Genomic DNA, 23,672 nt, shown 5'->3' with positions numbered 1-23,672 from the left:
TATGCACCTATCAGAGAGAAAAATATCTGGTAGCAGAGAGCTCTTTAATGTAGTACATTAAGGCGTTAGAAGTTCCAATTCCGGAAAATGAAAATGGGTAAATTCAGACTAGAAAGAAAGCTCAATTTTTTTTTTAAGTGTGTGACTAATTAACCTTTAGAACAACTCACCAAGGGATATAGTAAATGTTCCATTTTGTGAGTCTTTTTAAATCAAGGCTTCCACGTCTTTCTCTTACCCTACCAGGAATGGCCTCGTGATTATTCTCTGGTCTGTGTTATGCAGAAAGTCAGATAATATAAGCATCATAATCTCTTGTGGTTTGAAGAAATATGAAGTGGGATTAAGACAGAAATGTTTAGAGGTGTACATTAATTCTGGGCATTTCAATTTTTGAGTGCTCAAAATGAGGGTTTGGTTTGATATGCTACGTCCCTATGGCTCCTGAAGACATCAGTACTCCCATTAGACAATATATTTATGTCCTATACATTGTCTTGCTGCAAGAGAGTCTTGTGGTCTTGTCTCTTTTTACTTTTAACAGATAGATCTGTTGCCAGACTGACTTCTCTATGTCAATTATATAAAAAATCATATTTAAAAGACATTAATATGGCAAAAAGTAAAAGTCTTAAATTGAAGACATGCTAGCAAGTTTTCAGTCCATCCTGTGTACTACATGCAGAAGAGGACTTGTGGGATGCATTCAGGTATTTAACTGTCCCAGTGCATATCCACCAGAGGACTGAATGAAAATTTCAGAGGTTTCTGAGATGTTGCAAACTTAATATTCATTAATTATTTTTTTAATTTCCTAGGCTTTTTATAAAAGAAACTGAAAAACCATTGATTTAATGTTAAGGAAGCTTACCTTTGTTTCATCAAGGAAAGAGCTTCTATAGGGTGAAAGAGAATGCGTAAGCAGTTATAATATGTCTGCAACCTTATGATATATTCGCACCCTAGTTTATCCTGCAATTTGTTCCTGTACCCATCTTCTAAGAGAGTATTTCTGTGGAAATGACTATACCAAGCATGAACCAAGCAGCCCACAGTGGCCATTTTTATTCCAAGGTGCAGAAAAAGGAGTGAAATTAGGAAATGATTATTCCTTTGTTAAGGATGCAAACCCAGTGATTATATTTACTGTGACTGCAACGCAGTTCAACATTTTTAGTGCTCTTCTAAATCCTACCATTTGCCCTCAACGTTGCAAAGTTCAACCACTCTTACAACTAAACAAAGAAACTAAGCTTAGATGTAAATTGGGTTGTAGGCTGCCAGTTTGATACAGTATTCCTGCTGGGATCAGGTTAGTACAAGCCCTGAATCAGTTCAGTAGGAAAAAGAATTCTGCAAGGAATCCATGGCTACCTATAGCTTTATTCAGCAATAATTCTAAAAGTGTTGTTACAAATTAGTTCTATGTGGCAGTGCCATTAGGGTTATTTATAATCTCAGAGATTTTGTGGGGTAATTTCAAGTCTGCAAAGAAATATTCCTTTGTTGAGTATTTGTTGTTTGATGGTTTATAACATGTTAAATTCGTCAGATCTTTAAAATACTAAACTATGTTTAAAATATTTTTGATAGTCATGGCTAAAGACCTGAAAAGATGGAAAGCAAAAACTAGAGCAAGGATATATAGAAGCACGAGGAAGCATGCCCACCCCTTGCTCATAAATTCACACATGGCAAAATCTAAACTCAAGACAATGTAGCTACTTTAGAGGAAGAATCTAAGCTAGTTCACATTGTCCATCAGACTTGAGGGGCGGGGAGGGGGGGGGTGTTGTTTGTTTGTTGTACCTCTCCAAAAACTTTGAGGTATACACAATAGGGAAGAGGAGACTGCTCTGCTGCAGGATTATGCTGGAGGAAAGGGGGTGTTGGTAGCAAATTACAGCCTGGAGCAATCGCCTCTCCTAACCCTTCATATTTGTTCTTCTGTAAATACCGCACTTGCTTACTGTGACTGGTTTGTTAAACAAACAGTTACCACTTCTGCAGTGTCTGATGCAGTAACCACCTGTACTACACCGTGCTTTAGTACTTCCAAGTACTAAAGCACAGTGACATATAGACATACTCTTTATGCCTGAGTGGTTCAAAGTTCTTTGCAAATGACGAGACTCCTAAAAATCAGCTCTGTTAATTAAGGGATATATTGGGGATCACTTCACTCACTGAAGAAATTAAGTAATCTCTATGGTGTAATGAAGTAGCTGTTCAATAGCTCACAACACCACTGTGGCTAGGTACAGATATTCAAAAAGCCTAAGGTGGAATCATTCTAAGTTACACGGTTTTCTGTAAGCAGCGTAGTTTAGATCAGTAGTGAAGAGAACGTACGTTCACTCTTTGGTGGTGGGGAGAAAATCTTAGATCAGGTTCTACCAATTTTAAACTAGTCTGTGTGCACCAAACTTCTGCTCTGTTATGGATATAAACTGGTTTCTGATCTCTTATACCTGTAAAAGTGTAATGTCTGCATCTGATCTCTGGGAGAAGCTAAGAATGCAGTATGCAGTTGAAACAGCAAGAATATTTTAGGTAAGTGGGATGCAATCACCTCAGCTGAATTCAGCTAGGATATATGCTTATTGCCTCTCCTCTTGGCTTAAAAAAAAAGGGGGGGGGGTGAGGGAGGTGGTTCCATTGAAGATCCTAGGGTTTATCTACATTGCCTTTTCAGCATCACTGGACTTGCTATGAAGTCCCTGCCAACTCCCTCCTATTCCATGTGGGCTGACTTCCAGAAATTGGGACATTTAGCTGCTGTAGAAGGCCCTAACACATGCCAATAAGTACGCTCAAGACGGAGTTTGAGAGAACTCTGTGGGCATGCTTAGCAGCACACTAAGGCAGATAGATGGTCTTATTTCCAAAATTTGGTATGGGTGGAGCTGGGAGCAAGTAGGGCATGCTTTTTAGAGGCACTCTGGGGCTCGACATGAAGGCAGTGTACAACACAAAAGTGTTTAGATTTAGGACATTGGCCTTATAATTTCTCAGACTATAGTCTTCCATTATAGTACACCCTGCACTTAATTGATCTAGTCTCCCCTCTCACATGGACACCCCCTTGACTCAATTCTGCTTTCACTGTTGACTGCGGTAAAAGTGCCACTCAAAACTCAGTTTTTTAACCTAACTTCTTTGTTCAAAACCTTCATTTGCACTTGCCAATTAAAGATGGGGAGGGGGGTGATTTGAATAGTGATGAGTCATGTAGCCAAATGTGAAACTAGGATCTCCTTTTAGCAGCTATCTCATCATGAATTCTTTCCATGAAGGTTGCAGCAATCTCCACTAAGCGATAGAGATGGGACAGGCTGAAAAGGAAAGACCTTGAGCTGATAAAAATGGATACAGAAGGACCTCAAAAATACATGATTAGGGAAACTAGAGACTTTAGCCACAGATGAAGAGTGACACCAAAGAGAACAAACAGCTAGGGAAGAAATCTAGGAAACAAATTCTAATAAGGCAGAAGTCTGTAACCAACAACAAACAATCTGGTAGATGACTTCATCTTGCTTTTCATTGTGAAAGTTAGTTTTATTTTTTTCCCCCCGTATGCATCAAAGTCCAGGAGAAAGTAAGTCCCTCTTTTAACTTTGGCTAAATCACATGGACTAACTATCTGCACCCTTGCCATAATTGAATGTTAATAATATTACAAGCTTTCAGTTTGGTTTACTTGACTAGTTTTGTAGTTATTCTAGGTTTCAGATTAAAGGTACAACTACTTAAACATTGTAAAAACAAAAAATACAAGGCAGATGATCAGCTACCTACCAGCGGGCAGCGACTGCCTGTTAAAGCAACTTTTGGATTGGAAAGAATTCAGGTCACTGTTAGCCAAGATTTGCATTTGCATCAGACACACAGGTATTTCTAACACTTCCAGTGCTCCTGGGAAGGGCTACTCTTGTGTATGCCCTGACCACCCACACCTGCCCATATGTACCAATCCCAGAAGTGAGTGTGTAAAGCTGTTCCGGGGGTGCTACCCACTGCTATTATCACATCCATGGTTTTGAACTTTTTTACTTTCTCCTGCCTCTGATCACTGTGCTAGGAGCATCAGGGTGAGCATTAAAACCCACAGTACCATTTCTGAGAGGCTGGAGGATCAGTGTTTACATTAGGGGTTTTGGGGATGTGAGTAAGGGAAAATTAAAAAAAAAAATCCCAAAGAGGCATCTTTGCCCATCATCACTGGGAACATTAATGAAGTTGGAAGACATTTAGAAATTGTTAATATATCACACACATTCAAACACCATTCCAAACACTAATCATAAGAGCCTTATCTACATTAGCACTCCCATTATTGCTAATGCTAATAGAGCTGGATTGCTGCTGGAGCCAACAAAACCCTACTGTAGACAAGTTTCACTGTGCCTGTTTCCTGTGGCACTTACTTACCATGTGAGGTTTTAGACTAAGCTGTAAGATATTGAAATGGTTGGATGGAAAGTGCTATATACATGGAAAGTATTATTCTTATGAGGTGACTGATTCGGGGTGCTATAACGTTCAGTTAAAGTAGCCTTAAGTTAACTCAATGCCCCACTGAAGGGGTACATTCTAATAAGTACAGCTGCTTTCCAGAGTAAGCAGGTTGCAAAGTATATATGAATATGGTGAATGTAGGATTGGGGTTTTGTCTTTCCCAAGTAATTTCATTTCTATTTTACCTTTCTTCTGGCCACCCAGTGACATTATTAACTTGTACAACTTGTAACTGTCTTTTGCAAAGGTTCCCTGCTGTCATTCAGGCTTGTGCCAGATGGAATTCGAGGGATCTCCATGCATTTTTTGACCCTCTTCAATGGAGCTGGCTGTTTTATGGGAGCTTTCATTGTTCAGACAGCACATGCAGGCTCTCAAGGTAAGGAATGTGCTTGTGCTGTGTGCTTCTGAACACAGTTGTCTAATTCTATTGACTATTGATTTGGGGAAGCATGTAACAGCATACGAGTAGCTGCCAAAGTTTTATTGATTTGCTTTCACAATTAAGATAGAATTAAGATAGGAAATAGACTTGCAGCTGTATTCATCAAATTTTAATGAGTCATCTTACTTTTGATAGGTGGAGTAATTAGGGAATGCCATCTTGCGAGGAGCCCCATGCATTCTTTTCTGAAATCATGAAAAATAAATTGGCCATCAAGCATCCTTTACCCACTAGAATTCGCAGCACACACATACATGCACCATCCATGTATACTTAGGAATAATTTAAATAGTTATGAAAATGTGTTCAGTATTTTAGAAGAGGTTCAGAAGGAAACATGGAAGATACATTTCTCAAATATGTATTTCCCTACCTCAATATAGGCTTGAGGGCAAGGAAAAACAGGTTAGCCTGACATTTTTCAGTGCTGGTGAGGGGATTTAGCCACAGAATCCCAGATCCTTAGGGATTCTGATTCTCACTGATAGCAGTAAAACTTAGGAATCTAAAAACCTTTGATTTCAGCCATAGAGCCTCTAAAATTAATACAATAACTCTTAACGAAATGCTGCAAGCCTACATTGTGCCACCTTTAGTCAAAAATAGAACTTCACTCTGCAGGTATTTTTGCTGACCGCAATTGGAGGTGTTTCATTTTTCATACACAACTCCTACCCAATATACCAATATTTTGCAACAAGATATTTTTGCAGAATTTCCATCCCATTCAGAAAAGTACAAAAATTCCCAGAGAAGCCATTCTCATTGTGTTTTTGACCCAGTTTTGCAGATTGAACCAATATTTATTGTTAGTCTGAACTGCTGGATATTTCTCTGAGGTAGGACATGTTGCAGGGGGAATTTAGCAGGTAATTTTATTTATTTTTTTTTTCCTTTTTACCTGATGAGCTGTTATTGGATGCAGTTCAGTATGTAGGAGTTTTGTTTTATGTGTATATTTAAAAAAAATGGGAGTGCCTTAGAAGCTAGGTGCTCCTCTGTTTATACCTACAAAATAGATGGTTACTGTGTTTGAAACAGTAAGTTCCTCTCACTGCTTCATTTTCACAAACGTGGTCAACCTTACACAAAATTACTCTTTGTTTACATTTTGCTGCTGCTGAATCTAATCAAAATAAACCTGTAATTAAAATAGATGCAAATTTTCAGAGCTGTATTGGGTTTAAGTTGCATTTCTTATAGACTTCATCTGGCAGACAATGCAACCAAAAAGTGTATAGCAGTGAAAATAAATGTCAGGAAATATTAGTCCAGAGGTGGGCAAATATTTTGGCCAGAGGGCCACTTGGGGGTCAGTATCTTCTCCTCCCATTCCTCCCCCCCCCCCCACGCAACAGCTCACCAAAACTCCCTAAGTGACTCCCATGCATGGCCGGGGGGTTGAGATGGGGCTACAGGTGGGAAGGGAGCAGCATCTGGGAATGGGATGGGCAAGTGGAGCTGGGACTGGGAGTGGGATCATAGCGCAGTAGCAGTGCAGGGCTGGGGCCCAGGGAAGACCCATGATCTGCTCCTTGCTTACCCCTGTAATGGTTTCACAGGCAGGGGTGTGCAGGGAGTGGATCACAGGTCTGACCCGGACCACAGCCTCGTGCTGTCCTCACCCAGCAATCCTGGGGTCCCAATGGAGACTGGCCAAGACCTGTATGGGCAGGGCACATGACTCGGGGGACAAAATAAGGCTGCAGGCAGGTGGGGAGGCACTTCCAGGAGCAGGCAGGGCCCTACCTGGGATAGGGATCACTGAGCAGTGACAGCGAAAGGCTGGGGTCAAAGGCAGAATCATGATCCACTCCCTGTACACCCCTGCCTGTTTTTCATTCATGGATCTGTTCCGTGGCCGGGGCTGAGATCTTGCAGTGGTGACCACATGGTCCACAGCTGGGACGTAGCCACAATCCACTGCCTGCATGGTCCTGCCCAAGGCATGTGGGCAGTGGATCACAGCTGTGCCCCTGTTTCGGTCCACACTGTCACCACTGCAAGATTCCAGCCCTGGAGCAGCTCCCTGCCCTGCCTGCCCCTGGCTTAGTCACTTAAGTTTTTCATTTTTATAGGAGTTACATGGCTAAATCCCCTAGCTACCTTTGAAAAATCTCGATCCATGTTTTTGCCTCCATCATGGAAATTATCATTCCCATGAGTGAATGACTCACAGCTACTCCAAATGACTGCTCCACAAGGATAACTGTGTTTCTCAGAAGTGGGTCAGTTACAGTTTGCTCTCAAAAGTGTGATTACTCAGAGACGAATTCTTATCCAAACTTTGATTATGAGAAACCATGGTGAGAAATTAAGGGAAAATCTCCTCAATGGAATCCTGTTGTCCTTATCAGATATAAGACTTCCTTCATCTTCATGTGAGTGAGGCATTCCCAGTGCCTCAGGATTTCATTCTAAAATGAGTTTCATTGGAAGCTCTTCTACTGCATCCTCTGTTCATCAACACCAGTTTGCCTATTTCCAGTGGCCACTGCTGGAATGATGCATTAACATTTACCTTATCTTTAAAATGTTGAATCTCTTGTCACTACATATTTAACTGGGCACAGAAATGCTCCAGTATTTTCTCCTCACTTCAGCCAAATTTTGATGATGATCACCCGTGAAATGGGCTAGGCTTGTTTATAAAATGTGCAGACCTTTTGAGCTGAGTATAGAGTAATACTAGAAGATAGGGTTTTGCCTGGTTTCAGAGGGAATGCTTTCAAAACTTATGTTGCAGTTCCGTCATTGTTGTGCTGCTCTTTCTAGTAATAATGAAAACAAGGTCCCTTTTTCCAATCTATTTCATTTCATCTGCATGATTAGACTGGTTGTACTAGGCCTTATACTCTGATGTAGTTCTTGGTCACTTTCTTTTGTGCTCATATTAATAAGTAACATAAGAAAAGTAGTCCTCTTTACTTAAAAAACCCCAAACAAACAAAAAACCCTCTCCCCCACCCAAAAAAAACCCTTCAAAAACTTCCAAATCTCTGCCAGTGTGGCCTCCTTTAAATGTTAACAGCAATTCAGCCAGTGTCAGTTCACCAACATTGATGCCAGCCATGCCTCCCTCCCTCAGAATTTTAAGCTCTATTTTTAAGGCAATCTACAGAAGTTTGTAAAACAACCAGTAGATGAACAAGGCCTGGGATTTGGGGAAAACAAAATAGCTTGAAATGGATGTTTTTAAACCTACTTAATCAAAGAGCATTTAGATTGGGTTCTGATGACCAAACTTGTGCTCTGTTGCAATTAAGGGGTTGACATGTAAATCATGCTGTTGTAACTTGTGGCAAGGTTCATCGTAAGAATGTTTTGCTACACAATGTGCTATAGGTCAGGATTACTGAAACCTAAACCTAAATTATTTTGGGGTCCCCTCATCCCTAATTTAGATGGAATCTAGACTCTTCTGAAGTCATTCAGGACATACATATTTTATCATCTTGGAGGATCTAATTATGTGAATTACACTGCTGGGCATGAAAGGTGTTGATTAAATTACTTAAACCTTTTTGGATCATGCTTCATGTCGCTAACTTACAGGATTTTATTGGCAAAGTTGATCATATATCAGTCACAGAGAGTCTAGGCTGCATTAATCATTTTTACGCATCTATGGAGGATGGTGTGAATATGATAAAATAAGACTTTTTGAAATCTGACGAGTGCAAACAGATGACGGGTGACAGTGATATTTTCAGTACAAGCTGGGAAACTGATTTCTTTTGGATCTTTTACCTCTCCTAACATTTTAATGGAAGAGATGCAAGACAAAACCTGTCCTCCTATGCTAATCACTTCAGAATAAGTTTCTCTATAAGTATTAATGTAAATATATGATGGGAGAAAAGGGTCAAAATGAAGGAAATTGGCCCAGATTTTCTTTCTGCTATAATCTTTGGTACCAATTTTCTCGCATATGGGTTCTAACTTATTGTGTGATAATAAGTACCAAAATATGAAACAGCAAAAGGATGTTTCTTGCAGTCCAGATGGCAGTGTCCACTGATGCCTATTTAATAAATAACAATAGAAAGCAGTATGTACTGGGGTTTAATACATCCTATAACAAGATGAACTGACTAATGGAGATCTGAAGCTCTTAGATTTTAAATTTCAAGGTGAAGAACTAATGCTGATGTGCTTCGTTGTTGTTGTTGTGTTGTTGTTTTTTCAAACTTATGGCCTTAGTAATAGGTTAGAAGTAAGTGTCCAGGATACTCACTTCACTTTACAAAAACAGCATCAACTTTTCTCTGTGCCCAAATAGACCTTCTGACTTGTGTTGAGATGGTGTTAATGTGGTCCTCTTTCTTCCTGGCCATTTTGCAGGCACAAGTATCAGGTCATCCTTGAGTTCAGGATAATCCAAGGACTAACTTATGCCTGAGTTTTGCATAGAGTAGGAAGGCAACAAGCTCTCCTGTCCAACACAGTCTTTACCTGTCTATATGCAGGGCCAGGCTCCATCTTTTCACTTTTATTTGTTTTTAAATATGGCCTCCTACCACTGTATTATCTGAACTTCCATAAATAATTCACCAAACCTAAAAGGAAACAATCCTTACAATATCAAGAGATATCTTATAATGTTTAACAGTGCAAATTACCAATTGAGAATTTTCATGTTGGAATAATCTAGGAAACCATGGAACTGTGAGGTGTGAGCCTAAAAAGCCCCTGACAGACTTTGCAATTAAGGCACAGCTAACCTGTTAATTGTACCATAAATAGTAACCCTGCCACATATTTAAGGAATTAATGACATGACAAAATGGGAAATCAGCCACTAAAATTGTCCTCAAAACATGTGTAACATTTTTATGAGAGGTTTTCATCGTGCCTTAAATTGAACATGTGGAAGGGTAGCCAGAGCTTGTTGAAGTTTTCTGGTGCAGTCCTGGGTTTGGGGCCAACAGTCAGCTGTACCAGTCTTGAGCTGGCCCCTGTGTGGTCCCAGGACTGGAGATGATGATCAGCTGATTGTTGGCTCAGCTCAGTTTGCTACAGGGGGAGTCCACGATTATAATCCCAAACTCCCACTGAACTGGCAAATAGTAGTGGTACGACTAGAATCTGATCCATGATAGGGGTCTTCAAGGGGAAGTTAGATAAGCATCTAGCTGGGGTCATCTAGACCCAGCACTCTTTCCTGCTTATGCAGGGGGTCGGACTCGATGATCTGTTGAGGTCTCTTCCGACCCTAACATCTATGAATCTATGATCCCAAAATTGTGCTTTCTGCCAGGTACATGTGGCATGGCAAGAGGCATGATTGTTAGAATCAGGAATCACATCCCATTGTGCTATTGAATGAACATGTGGCAGAGGCTTAATTCCCAGTGAACAAGTAACGGCAGGACAACCCCTATAACTTCTACTTTTGTTGTCAAATCTAATAGAAAAACCACAGATTAGCTCAACATGGACACACCGCTGGATCCAGGCATAGATGCTGTAGGCCAGGGGTAGGCAACATTTTTTGGCCAGAGTGCCAAAAAAACCACAATGTCTACCTTGGAAAGTGCCAGAGTGCTGACATGCTGGAGTCCGGAGCAGCTGTTTGCAGCCTCCCAGCTGCAGCCGGCCCACAGAGCCCGGTCTGTTGCAGCAGGGCTAGCAGCCTCCCAGCCGCCTGCTGGGAGTAGCCTGGGCTCCATGGCTGGCAGCAGCTGCTTAGAGTTCAGGCTGGCAGTGGTGTGCCAAACAAAATGGCCTTGCGTGCCATGCTCTGCATGCATGCCAGGGGTTGCTGACCCCTGCTGTAGGCCATCAGTGTCTAGGGTATTGGGTCACATTTTTCCTGTGATTTATAAGACACTTGGCTTCCACTTAAAACAAAAGTATAAACTAAAAAATAAAAAAGAGCTATTAGGTTATCTAGTATTCATGGTCTAGAATAAAATCTTGAAAATATAACATGATTGTAATCCATGGAGGGATGCCTGACTTCAGACAGTGTGAAACAACATCTCTTAGCAGGTGAGCTGCCCCTTGCTACTCAATAGTTTTAGCTAGTCCCATTGCTTTGAGAGTCCTAGAGACACACTGTAGTAAATGGCTTTGGCTGGTGCAAGTGGAAAAGGAATATGCTGTAAAACTTTTAAGTTTTTTGGAAGGAGGGGGGGGTGTGGAAAATTCAGATTTTTCTCCAAAAAAAACCCTCCCAAAAGGTCTGTTGTTTTGTTGTTGTTCTTGTTCAAACTGGATACTTTCCATGGAAAATGTTTAGTTTAAGAATTTGTTTTCATTGAAATAAAACTTAAAAACAGATTTGACTGATTCAGACTGCTGCTAGTGCTGCACTGGTACTTTTCAACCAAGAAAGCCTCCTAATACAGTAGAGAACCTCCTTTTTAGCAGCCAGAGAAAGAGAAGGAAGCCTCACTTCTGCTCCCACTTGGAGTAGAGCTGAGGCTATGATCCAGGAGCAGAGCTGTATAAAGTGAAGCGTTTTCCTGGCTTGCCTAGGGGTCCGGAGTATTTTTTTTCAGCCCTGAAGATGCAACTTTTTGTTTTTTAATCTCTAAAGTTAAACCTAATTCTAGGTTGAAAAAATCTTGTCCTGTGCCTTTGTTGTGTTGATGGTGACTTGCACTATGCTGTGCATGTATCTACATGGGACAGTGTAAGCCATCTGAGATCACTCAGGTACCAGAAGCAGTCAAAACCGTATTAGCCTGGTGCTCCACCTAGGCTGGTTTACCCTGCTCCTAATGCAGATATAGCGTTTCTAGTATGTAGGTTAGCCCATATTATCTCTAACCAGTACTGGGAGCTATCTTCCGAAGGCCTCATGGGAGATCTGGGTCTGTCTGGACTTGTCTATACTGCAGCAATGGCATGTCCTGGCGCTAAGGGCTCTGTTCACACCCTGTCCACCCGACTCTGCTGGTGTTCTCCAGAGCTGGGAAATTCACTAGTGAGGCTGCTATGGGTTCATCTCCAAGGTCTGCTTGCAGGCCAACTGAAACCTTGAAGGCTTGAGGAGGGGCACAGCAACCACACAGATGCATTTCTGGTTCGGAGTATGTTTGCGTATTCGGGTGGGCAGAGCATTTTGAGGTTCCATCATCCCCTTGGTGTCAGAAAACACCGCTGCCATGATATAGAAATGTTCACTGTGTTAAGAGCTATCCGAGACCAAAATGGGAAAGTGGGGTGGGAGTGGGGAAAATGATGAAGTCACTTTTCTCTGGGTCTAAGTAACAGAGGAGGTTGGGGCAGGGTATAGAATGGATCCACATCTCAAATCCTAGTCCAGTATCCTATCTATTAGCTCATGCTGCTTGACAGTATACTTTTGCTCATAAATAGAAGGCTTTTATCTCCAGTACTAATTATATGGTGCCAGTCACCAGCACTAAAGCAATCTTGAGGTACTCAGTGTTTAGACTCTTCTTTTGGAAGCAACAGATTGTAATGCATAGAGGTAGAACAAGAGTCTTTTTTTTTTTTTTTTTTAATAATTCAGTAGTATTTTAAGTGGATATTTTCTGTTCAGAATCCATTGTAAACTGAGTTCCATTATGCAACTCCTGCTGCTCATATAGTTAGACCAGCAGATGTAAATAATCTAACAGACAGTGTGAACTCTGCTTTGACAAGCTGTAGTACAGAACCCCATGCTTGCTTTCCCTTTCATCAGATACACAGTCTCTCTTCTTGAGTTCTATTGGCCACTGGGGGATGTAAAATGAAAAACTGCCTGATTGTGAATTATGACAGTAAAAGTTTATAAGCCACTAAAATGAAGTTATAGTACCTAGGAGCTCAGTCAACTGACAATGTTAAATGATACATTTTAAAGCTAGTTCTGAGATAATGCTCTGAAGAGAACCACACATGCTGAGGTGAGGTGATGCTGTTCCGTGACAGGCACAGGCATCACTCTGTGAACCGAAGTCTGGGGGAGAAATCACAGAAAACTGCTCTACTGATTACAGTTGCTCCCTATTGATCCAGAGAGATCGAAGAGTGACTGCTTATTTGGAGAGTGAGGAATTTACTACCCTTAGGCACGAATGAAAGTGTATGAGAAAGAGAAAAGCATGGATCCTTTTTCTTTTTTATTCTTTTCACTGGCCACTCTCCTGAGCTGTACAGTTGTTTCCTCTCTTTTCTCTTTCTAATTAGACTAAGCAGCTCTTGCAAACCACCCTAGAATGCCAATAGATACTAAGGTCAATTAAGGCCATTAGGCTCCTACAGTAGAGCAATAAAAGGAAAGGTTATTTCTCCTTCCCTCCCCCTTTCCCTTTAAGCAAAGACCTGTGGAGAGTATTTGCTTTATAAAGCTAAAGGATTTCACAGAGACTTGGGAGAGTACAGAAAGGTGCTTTTCTCCTCCTCTTGCGAATAAATAGGCTATGCTCCTAATTAGGAGGACTTGATGCTGTCCTGTAGAGCTTTGTTGTGTTCTAGTTCTTCTGTCACTCCTCGTTTCATTTTGTTTTTGTGTTTGCCATGTTTGATCATCCCTCAAGGACTGAACTGCTCAAAATCCATCTTAACCGATGTCTGGCTTCCCCCTGTGCACCCTAATCTCTACAGTCGCCACATACCATAGGAAATCTATTCCTGCACTTGCGATGTACATGATGCATCTTGTGGGAAGAGGAGAACTATTAAAATAAAGAAGTAATGAAGCTAAACACTGTGCGGGTAGGAGGGAAGACTGTGGGCTTCATACGTGGCACTGCACTTGATGGATGGAATTTGAACTGCTGAAATGTCATTGGCACACTGTTGCCAAACTCTTAAGGGGAAGAGTGTTTGTGCTTTCAGAGCCCTGGGCAATGCATCAGGAAAGTTGCTCCAAGGTCACCCCTCTCTACTCATTCTTGAACACTTGATTGAGGTTTTATCCAATTAGGATAAAATGAAATATTGAATAGCTGCTCAATCAGTGAGCAGCATCTAGCCTGTATAGTGTACCCAATGAGGCAGGAGATCTGCAGGGGAAGAAAAACAGTATGTAAATAGGTAGTGAAAGGCTCTATGTTTCTCTATTTTGCACAACAGGTCTGAATGGAGGGACCTTCTGGAATACCATAAATTGTGAGTGCATAATTGCAATTTTAATGAAGTTATTATATGTACAACACACACAAGAGATGATTATGAAGGATAGGGTGCTAAATGAAGCCCAGGACTCTGTATCCTGTTCCACCTCAGATCTTGGGGAAATTGTTTAGTTTGACTATGACTGGTTCCTATTCATTAACACTGAGATAACGGATACGTTAAAGAGCAGGGGTTGCTCAAATATGGTCATAATGGAGGCCAGGTAAGTATCAACACAAGTTCCAAACAACCATCATTGTTGTGGTATCTCCTTGGTCTTACACAAGCATATTTTTCGGCAACTGTTTACATGATCTATATCTTAGCCAAGCAAAAAACTCACTCTTCTTCAAATGTCTGCTTCAACAACAGGTATTTGGTTCCCACACTTACTGCATGAAGGTAAATTGGAAAGGTTCTTCTTCTTCTTGGCTTCCTTAATGATGGTGAATACCTTGGGGTTCTGGACCATTTCACATCGGTAAGAACAAGAGAACTGATTCTTCTTTTTTAGTATGTGTAGGATCTCTCATGAAAATTACAAATTAGCTTTCAGTCTGTTATCGCTTTAGTAATCATCCAGTCCTCTACCATGCAGGGATCATAGTTCAGGAGTTTTCACCTCTCCCTTGAAAAGAAGAGGCTTGACAGTAACTTGACTGAGGCAATAAGATTAAAAACTAAATAGATATAGTTTGCCCCAGTTATGAAAGTTCTTTAAGCATACCTACAACCATCCATTCCCATACCTGCAAAATGATGCTAATGGTACTGATGTCCTATAAAAGCAGGGAATGGGAGTCCAGTGTTCACAGCCACTGGGGAGGGAGTACCTTTTGGATGAAGAGACACTGAACTGGTTGTGGGTTACTGAGCAGCCACCTTCAGTCTCCAGTATCTTGATGAAGCTTGTGGTGTAGAAGAAACAATTGATTATTTACAGGAATTCATGTAAGGAACTAAAAAATAACAATCCTACTATTGCCTGTCTGGGACCTAGCCTTGTTGCTGTCCTGCTGCCTCACCCAGATTATTTCCTGGAATCCCATGCTTCCTGGATACATAGAAGGCATTTCCCCATGAGTGGGGATGTGTTTTCCCCCGGGGACAAGTAGCAGTGGCACAACCTTGTGCCACTGCTCTTCATCCCTAAGGAATGCCCTATGCTAACGGGCAGTTGCCTTACTTGGGGTCCTGGGCCTCTGGGAATTGCAGTCACAGCCATCTTCCAGCAGGGAGCCTGACTCCAGGGAGCCAGCCAGGCCCTGGTTTGGGGTTGTGGGTGCTGCTGCCGCATGCATCACTGCTTCGTTTAGGCGTGGGGTTTTTTTGACCTCAGAATTTCCTGGAGTTAAACTCCCTCCACCCATGCTGCAAAGTAGCAGTGCAAGGAATGCCTGCATGTGTGACATGTGTAGTATGTGGCACCGCAGATGTCTGTGATGCTGTATACTATACATCCATGCTTGTCTGGACATACCCAGAGTGTCCAGGTGGGCTTGCTCTGTCACACAGTTGACCATAGATTTTTTTTTCCTACATTCTGCCTTCCAAAAATAGGTGAACACTTTATTTTAGGCATGCAGTTTGTGAGAAAATATGGTAATCCAATTCTGAATTAATCCCAGGAAATAGTAATATCTAGTTCCTAATATAGGGCATCTATTCTGGATACTATCTCCAGTTCTAGCCACGAATAGATAATTTTCTCCTCTGCTTACCTCCGTTTTGGCCTCTCTAAAATGGGATGTTAATAAAAAAAATATAACTAGGATGGGATAATGATATTCATATTTTGTGAAAGTGTTTTGATAATGCCCTAGAAGACAGTTCCATACAATTTCAAAAGCTTGACCTTTGAAATGAAATGTTGTTTTGAAATAAAAAATTGAACCATTTTTAAATTTTTTTTTAAATGCGTTTAAACTCCTGGGCAACAAAAGAAATGTTTCATTTTAAACTGAAATGAAACTGTAAGAGCCAGAATGATTTTGGTTTTCTGTTTTTCACTTTTTATGAGAAAATCTGGGGGAAAAATATTTAGAGTCAATGCTAAATACATTTATTCTGTTCAGCAGCCAAGCTGTAAATAAAAAAAGTTAATGATTTTTCACAACATGGCTTTGAAAGACCCATAAGGTCTGTACAAAGGTCCTTGTCATTATCCCAGTTTAACAGGGAAACTGAGGGAAGGGAAGGGTAACAATTAACCAGTTGCTGAGTAAATCCTAAACAGTCTCATTTTATTTATTCCTACCCCACCCCCACCCCCATCCTCTATTCCCTCCCTTATCTCCCATTCACCACAGGTACAGCAATCTACATCAAGAATATGCCAAAGGGTTCAGAGGAAGTAGTCTGCAAGAGAAACTTCTGCAGCATGAAAAGAATCTCAAATTTTATGACAGTGTCCTAGAAACTACTTCTACTTTGTCTCCTATGGAGACATTCCTGTAATATTTTTACCCTTAAATAGAAGACATAGTATTAGGGTGCTCTTCTGTAGTAAGGCATCTGGCATTTTTTTAAAAAATGAAACTGCCTATGTATTTGATGTACCTGAGCAGTACTGCTGATTTGTTATATTACGTTTTTACCAGGTATCACAGATAAGCACAACTGCTGGGGCTTTATCCTATAATTGTTATGTTGGTGTAACTCCCATTGTAGCCAATGAGAGTTTCATGAGAAGAGTGGCTGTAGGATAAAACTTTTTAATTAGTAAAGGATTATGTAATAATGTGTTAACATATGTTTGTATTCAGCAATGGCTTGAACTGAATAAAGTAACATATAAAATTGTTTAGCAAATTACTGAGCAACATGACTAAATGATTTAAAAAAAAATCTTGTTAGGAGTCAGTGCTCCTGATGCTGGTTTGAATTGGCAATCAAGAGATCTGTTATTGGCCCATTGAATGACTATGAGCAAATCACTTTCTCTCTCTTTATCTCAGTTCTCCCACCTGCAAAAAAGGGGGATAATGGTACTGATGTCCTCTGAAAAATCACTTTGGGCATGTCTACAAATGTGCTTTAAAGTGTGGTAGCCTATTCTACTGCACATTAAAGCAGTGCATAAAATGTGCTATTATGCTAATATGCAGTAGAATAGGCTACTGTGCATTAAGCATCACCTAAAGCTTGCGCTTGCACTACTGCACATTAGGGCAGCATAATGTGCTTTAATTTAGTACCTCACATTGGAGGTACTAAATTTAATGCACATTAGGAACAGTGCATTAATGTACATACAGACATGCCCAATTTGAGATCTACTGCAGAAGTGCTACACAAGAGTTAAGCAGAACTACAGTTAATGAAATAACCTCAAAATACCTCCCTAATCAAATATATACTGCCAGGCCCTTCTCCCCCGGGAGGCAGAGGGTAGATCACAGTCTCCCTCCAAGCCAAAAGGAGGACTCTGGGACCTCCTGCTGTGTCCAGCCAGGGGCATGGACCAAGGTGGTCAAGGGCCCTAAGGCCCGCTGCACCAAGGCCCCTCCCCCACCAGAACTGAGCAACAGGTATGCACCTCTTGCTGCCCCAGCAGAGCCTGCTGAGTTGCCAGCCCCCACAGGCAACATGGGCCCAACTGCAACTCCCGCCCCTGCTCTCCCCAAGACAAAACGTAAGGTGTTTGTTGTGGGAGACTGCCTCCAGAGGGGGATGGAGGGGCCAATCTGCCACCCCGACCCCTTAGCCCAGCAAGTCTGCTGCTTCCCAGGGGCCTGCATCCGGGACATTGTGGAGAGGATCCCCAAGCTCCTCAAACCCACAGACCGCTATCCCATGCTCCTTATTCATGTGGGCACCAATGACACGGCTCGGAGCACTCCCAGCCAGGTCATGAGGCGCTACAGGGATTTGGGAGCGGGGCTTAAGGGTCTGGGGGCACAGGTGGTGTTCTCGTCGATCCTCCCAGTCTCAGGCTATGGGCTGAGAAGGGACAGGAGGATCTATGTGGTCAACCAAAGACTGCAGTGCTGGTGTCGTCAGGAAGGCTTTGGCTTTCATGTCCACAGCCCACTCTTTGGCGAGAGAGGCAGCGAGCTGCTGGGAAGAGACGGTCTCCACCTCTCTCCCCTAGGAAGGAGGCTCTTCTCAGCCAGACTGGCTGACCTGCTCCACCGGGCTTTAAACTAAGCCCGTTGGGGGACGGGGGGACTACCGCCACTGCTGGCCCTCTGAGCAATCCTTGCAAAGCCAGCGGATCACAGCACTCAAGGGAGCCCACCCCAGCCCCAGCCCTGGTAAAATCTGTGGGCAAGGAAGGAGCCCCCCAGGGGGCACTTGCCTGCCTGTACACTAATGCCAGGAGCCTGGGGAATAAGCAGGAGGAGCTCATCCTCCTGCTCAGTGCAAATAATTACGATGTCATAGGGATAACGGAGACCTGGTAGGACTCCACCCATGACTGGACCACGGGGATAGATGGCTATACCCTGTACAGGAGGGATTGTGTAGAGAAAAGGGGCAGGGGTGTAGCTCTGTATGTTAAGGAAAGCTATGCGTCCCTGCAAGCCGATATTGGCGACCAGGGTGGACGGCTGGAGACCCTCTGGGTTAAAATCCATGGGGAACACGGCACAGGGGACACAATGGTGGAGTCTACTACAGACCTCCCACCCAAAGTCCTGAGCTTGACCAGGAGTTTGCCCAGGAACTGGCTGAGGCAGCTTGCTCCAGGACCATGGTTGTCATGGGTGACTTCAATTACCCAGACATCTCGTGGGAGGATCGCTCAGCAAAATCTGAGCGGCTGCAGAGCTTCCTCTCATGCGTGGATGACCTCTACCTGACTCAAGAAGTCTGTGGACCAACGAGAGGCAAAGCGCTGCTCGACCTGGTACTGGCTACTGGGGATGACCTAGTCAGCGACCTAGTGATCGATGGGAAGCTGGGTGACAGCGACCACGAGCTGATCACCTTCACAATCCGCTGAAAAGCTGGCAAGTCAGCAACACGCAAGTCCTTGACTTGAGGAAAGCCGACTTTGACAAGCTCAGGAGGCTTGTCAGTGAGGCCCTAAGGGACTGTGACCGCAGGGAGAGGGGAGTTCAAGAAGAGTGGTTGCTCCTCAAGGGAGCGATCCTCAATGCACAAACTAAGTCTATTCCATCTCGGAGGAAAGGCAGCAAGAGGGCACAGCAGCCCCCCTGGCTCTCCAGGGACCTAGCAGACCTCCTGAGGCTAAAAAGAAAGGCCTACAAAGGATGGAGGATGGGAGTCACCTCCAAGGAGGATTATTCTGCACTGGTCTGGTCCTGTAGGGAGCTGACCAGGAAAGCCAAGGCTGCAACTGAACTCCAGCTAGCTTTGAGCATCAAGGACAATAAAAAGTCCTTTTTCAGATATGTGGGGAGCCGGAGGAAAAGCAGGGGCAACGTTGGACCCCTGCTGAACCAGATGGGGCAACTGACAACTGACGCCCAGGAAAAAGCCAACCTATTAAATAGGTACTTTGCGTCGGTCTTTCATCAGCCCCATGGGACGCCCGTGCCCGCTACAGGGCCGGGAAGTCCGGGTGAGGGTGATCCCCTGCCCTCCATTAATGCTGACTTTGTGAAGGAACATCTTGAGAAGCTGGATACCTTCAAGTCAGCCGGCCCTGACAATATTCACCCCAGGGTACTCAAGGAGCTGGCGAGCATCATAGCCCAGCCTCTAGCGCGGATCTTTGAAAACTCTTGGCGCTCTGGTGTAGTGTCCGAAGACTGGAAGAAGGCCAATGTGGTGCCTATCTTCAAGAAAGGGAGGAAAGTGGATCCGGCTAACTATAGGCCCATCAGCCTGACTTCTATCCCGGGGAAGATCTTAGAAAAGTTTATTAAGGAGGCCATCCTTAATGGACTGGCTGACGCCAACATCTTAAGGGATAGCCAGCACGGGTTTGTTGCGGGTAGGTCTTGCTTGACCAATCTCATTTCCTTCTACGACCAGGTGACCTATCACCTGGACAAGGGAGATGAGATTGATGTCATATATCTTGACTTCAAAAAAGCCTTCGATCTGGTGTCCCATGATCATCTCTTGGAGAAACTGGCCAATTGTCGCCTTGGGTCCTCCACGATCCACTGGCTGGAAAATTGGCTCCGGGGTCGGACCCAGAGGATAGTAATTGATGGAAGTCACTCATTGTGGTATCCTGTGACCAGTGGGGTCCCCCAGGGCTCTGTCCTTGGACCCATACTGTTCAACATCTTCATTAATGGTGTGGACACTGGAGTCAGAAGCGGACTGGCCAAGTTCGCAGATGACACCAAACTTTGGGGCAAAGCATCCACACCAGAAGACAGGCGGATGATCCAGGCTGACCTGGACAGGCTCAGCAAGTGGGCGGACGAGAATCTGATGGTGTTCAACGCCGATAAATGCAAGGTTCTCCACCTTGGGTAGAAAAACCCTCAGCATCCTTATAGGCTCGGCAGTGCTATGTTGGCTAGCACTATGGAAGAAAGAGACTTGGGGGTCATCATTGACCACAAGATGAACATGAGCCTGCAATGCAATGCTGCGGCTAGTAAAGCAACCAAAACGCTGGCCTGCGTCCATAGATGCTTCTCAAGCAAATCCCGGGACGTCATTCTCCCCCTGTACTCGGCCTTAGTGAGGCCGCAGCTGGAGTACTGCGTCCAGTTTTGGGCTCCACAATTCAAAAAGGATGTGGAGAAGCTTGAGAGAGTCCAGAGAAGAGCCACGCACATGATCAGAGGTCAGGGAAGCAGACCCTACGATGACAGGCTGAGAGCCCTGGGGCTCTTTAGCCTGGAAAAGCGCAGTCTCAGGGGTGATCTGATGGCCACCTACAAGTTTATCAGGGGTGACCACCAGTATCTGGGGGAACGTTTGTTCACCAGAGCGCCCCAAGGGATGACAAGGTCGAATGGTCACAAACTACTACAAGATCGTTTCAGGCTGGACATAAGGAAGAATTTCTTTACTGTTCGAGCCCCCAAGGTCTGGAACAGCCTGCCACCGGAGGTTGTTCAAGCGCCTTCATTGAACACCTTCAAGAGCAAACTGGATGCTTATCTTGCTGGGATCCTATGACCCCAGCTGACTTCCTGCCCTTTGGGCAGGGGGCTGGACTGGATAATCTTCCGAGGTCCCTTCCAGCCCTAATGTCTATGAATATACTAGAAGCACTCCAGATAACTGTTGTGCCCCAAAAATGCTATTTAACAACCCCCTAAAAATCTATGAAAAAAATGTGGAGTAGGTTTTTAACATAAGCAAGCTATATTGAAATGAAGTCACTGAGGATATATAGATAAGGAGATAACAGCCAACCTTGGAATTTGACAAATAAACATTGGGATTATTAAGCATTCCCATGTTAGAAATATAATGGGACACCCTAAGTAGCTTCAAACCTTTTTCAAATCTCATGGAGATCATTCAGCTGCCTGATTTTCTTTCCCCCAAATACCATGTTCTAAAGTTGCTAAGAAGAAATGGCATGCTACATTCTGAAAATCAGTTGGTTCCTCACATCCAAGTACAGCTCAGGACTGGCCTTCTTTACCTAGTGGGAATTGATTTAATTCCGCAGAAAATCAATAGTATTTCTAACTTTCAAATCTGTTTGTCAAGATTCATTTTACACTAGTTTGGTTATTTGAATCCACTATTACTTGAAAGCTGATCCAGACTTTCACCAGTTCAATGCTTAGACCAAGTTTCTTCATGAAAAACAAAACAAATTGTATGGGATATGAAGCAAGAATTTTTGTGGGTAATATTTTTTTATTGGACCAACTACATGCCTGGAATAGATGTAGACAAATATTCAAATGCAAGACATTCTTCAGCTGAGAGCTTGTCTAAGTCTATCCTAACCATGCAATTGGTCCAATAACATATATCACTGACAAAAATCCTCATCTCTCACATTTTCTGGACCATCATCACTATTATAACACTCCAACATTTGAAAGTGAAAGAAAACTTTCCAAAATAAAAAACTTCCTTTACCTCAATGCAACCTGTTTCCTAAACACTTCAAATTTTGTGTTCATCAAATCCTAGAAATACACAACATCCATATGCTTTTGTTTTGGATCAGCATAATAAACAGATTCTTTCACTATGATAATGGAAGGAGTAAAATGGCATTCCATTGTACTACACCAGCCTAGTAATTGTGATCCTGTACCTAACTACAGTCTAGAACTAGAAACTATTCACCTTCTAGAAATAAAAAACAAAATTGTTTTGTTGGATGGCAGAGGCCTGTGATTTTGGTTCTCAAAATTTGCAGACAGAAGTGACATTTTGTACCCAATCTGGCCCCTGAAAGTGCTCTACAGCTGTGACCTAATGCAAGTGCACAGCTGCAGAGCACTTTAAAAGGGCCTGATCCTGTGACAATCAGAATCCTCATTACATTACGTGAGGGTTCAGATGGAGGTGCTCCAAAACCTTCATTAACTTCCGTCCACATTCACTAGGAGCAGGGCTTGGCTGACACAATCCAGTCCTGCTCCCAGCACTGTTTTCAGAATGGGAGGAGGAGAAGGGAGTGGAAGGAACTCATTCTAAGGGTTGCCCAGCTGACACCTGAGGGTGGGACAGGTAGATTGGAGCCTCCTTGCCATTTTGGGGCCTCCAATCCACCTCCTCCCACCACCCCAGAATGGACCCCCCTCCCCTGCGTTGTCACCCACCCTTCCATCCTGAGACAGCACCAGGGGCTGAGAGAAGTGGGGCAGAGCTAAGGGAAGAGGTTGCAGAGATGCAGCCTCTCTCCCTGGATCAGCTCCAAAATGGAGCTCAATCCCCCACCCTCCCATCCCAACAACTAACAGCTCTTGGGTTGGGAGGATCGGTGTAACTCATGGCACTTTCTGTGAAGCACCATGAGCTAGACTAGGGGGCTGCACTTCTGTCTGTGCCTAAAGCCTTCATGGTGATTATGTTTATGCCTCTATAATCTGTTACATACCCAAAGGGATAGACTTCTATCCTTATGCAAGCACTTCATGACAAGTAAAAGTCTGTCTGGCAATACAAAATGCATTGCAGCTACAATTATCAAACCATCTGGTGTGTACCTTTCCTGCTTCCCCATTCAAGGGGAAGAGTGTTAACGAACTCCCTGCAAAGGGAGAAATGCCTGCTCAAACAGCAAAGGCTGTCAATCATGGAGAGAGAAAAAAGCATCTGGACCTCATTAAGGGAGGGGTATTGAAGGATATGGGCTTTAAGGGGGGAGGAGGAGGGGCCTTTGCACACAGGTGAAGCTCATTAGCATTCTAGTTACTGGTAGTAGAGGAGTTTTCTTTGAGGGGTTGAAGTAGGGAAGGACAATTTGGACTTGCCTCTGGCTAGGTAAGAAATAATGTGAGCTACCAATTGATGGTAGTATCTGTGTTTCTGATGGAGAGGTAAGCTTCTTGTACTAATGGTATTAATACTGTGTTCTTATGGTCCCTGATGAGGTGAATGATGTTTCCCCACATATCTGTGGCTTATGAGTACTTGCAGCAGGCTGACTGGAATTCCCTAAGTTTTATCTTGGCATGCATTAGGATCAGTATAAATTACTTTAGTTTGCTTCTTCTTTTTTAAAGAAGCAGACTGCATCAGACACATGAAGCAATTGTTTACTAAGGTCAGACAG

At 43.2% G+C, this 23,672-nt stretch overlaps 1 protein-coding gene and 1 long non-coding RNA gene across 2 annotated transcripts in view; both read left to right on the top strand.

Annotated features, from left to right (window-relative positions):
- The window catches only part of SLC15A5 (solute carrier family 15 member 5), a 50,722-nt gene extending 33,912 nt beyond the window's left edge, over positions 1-16,810 (top strand). The window contains exons 7-9 of the mRNA XM_006261024.3: positions 4,769-4,900; positions 14,417-14,525; positions 16,354-16,810. Coding sequence (XP_006261086.1) covers positions 4,769-4,900; positions 14,417-14,525; positions 16,354-16,501 — 389 coding nt within the window. The 3' untranslated portion in view covers positions 16,502-16,810. The remainder of the gene's footprint in view (positions 1-4,768; positions 4,901-14,416; positions 14,526-16,353) is intronic.
- A 6,486-nt stretch (positions 16,811-23,296) lies between these two features.
- The window catches only part of LOC132250184 (uncharacterized), a 51,775-nt gene continuing 51,399 nt past the window's right edge, over positions 23,297-23,672 (top strand). Inside the window, exon 1 of the long non-coding RNA XR_009461815.1 lies at positions 23,297-23,380. This is a non-coding gene — a long non-coding RNA (uncharacterized LOC132250184). The remainder of the gene's footprint in view (positions 23,381-23,672) is intronic.

This window comes from Alligator mississippiensis, chromosome 4 (genome assembly GCF_030867095.1).
Source record: "Alligator mississippiensis isolate rAllMis1 chromosome 4, rAllMis1, whole genome shotgun sequence".
NCBI classification, from domain to species: Eukaryota; Metazoa; Chordata; order Crocodylia; family Alligatoridae; genus Alligator; species Alligator mississippiensis.
The sequence above is the reverse complement of the archived record's forward strand: the minus strand, read 5'-3'. Positions and strand labels throughout refer to the sequence as shown.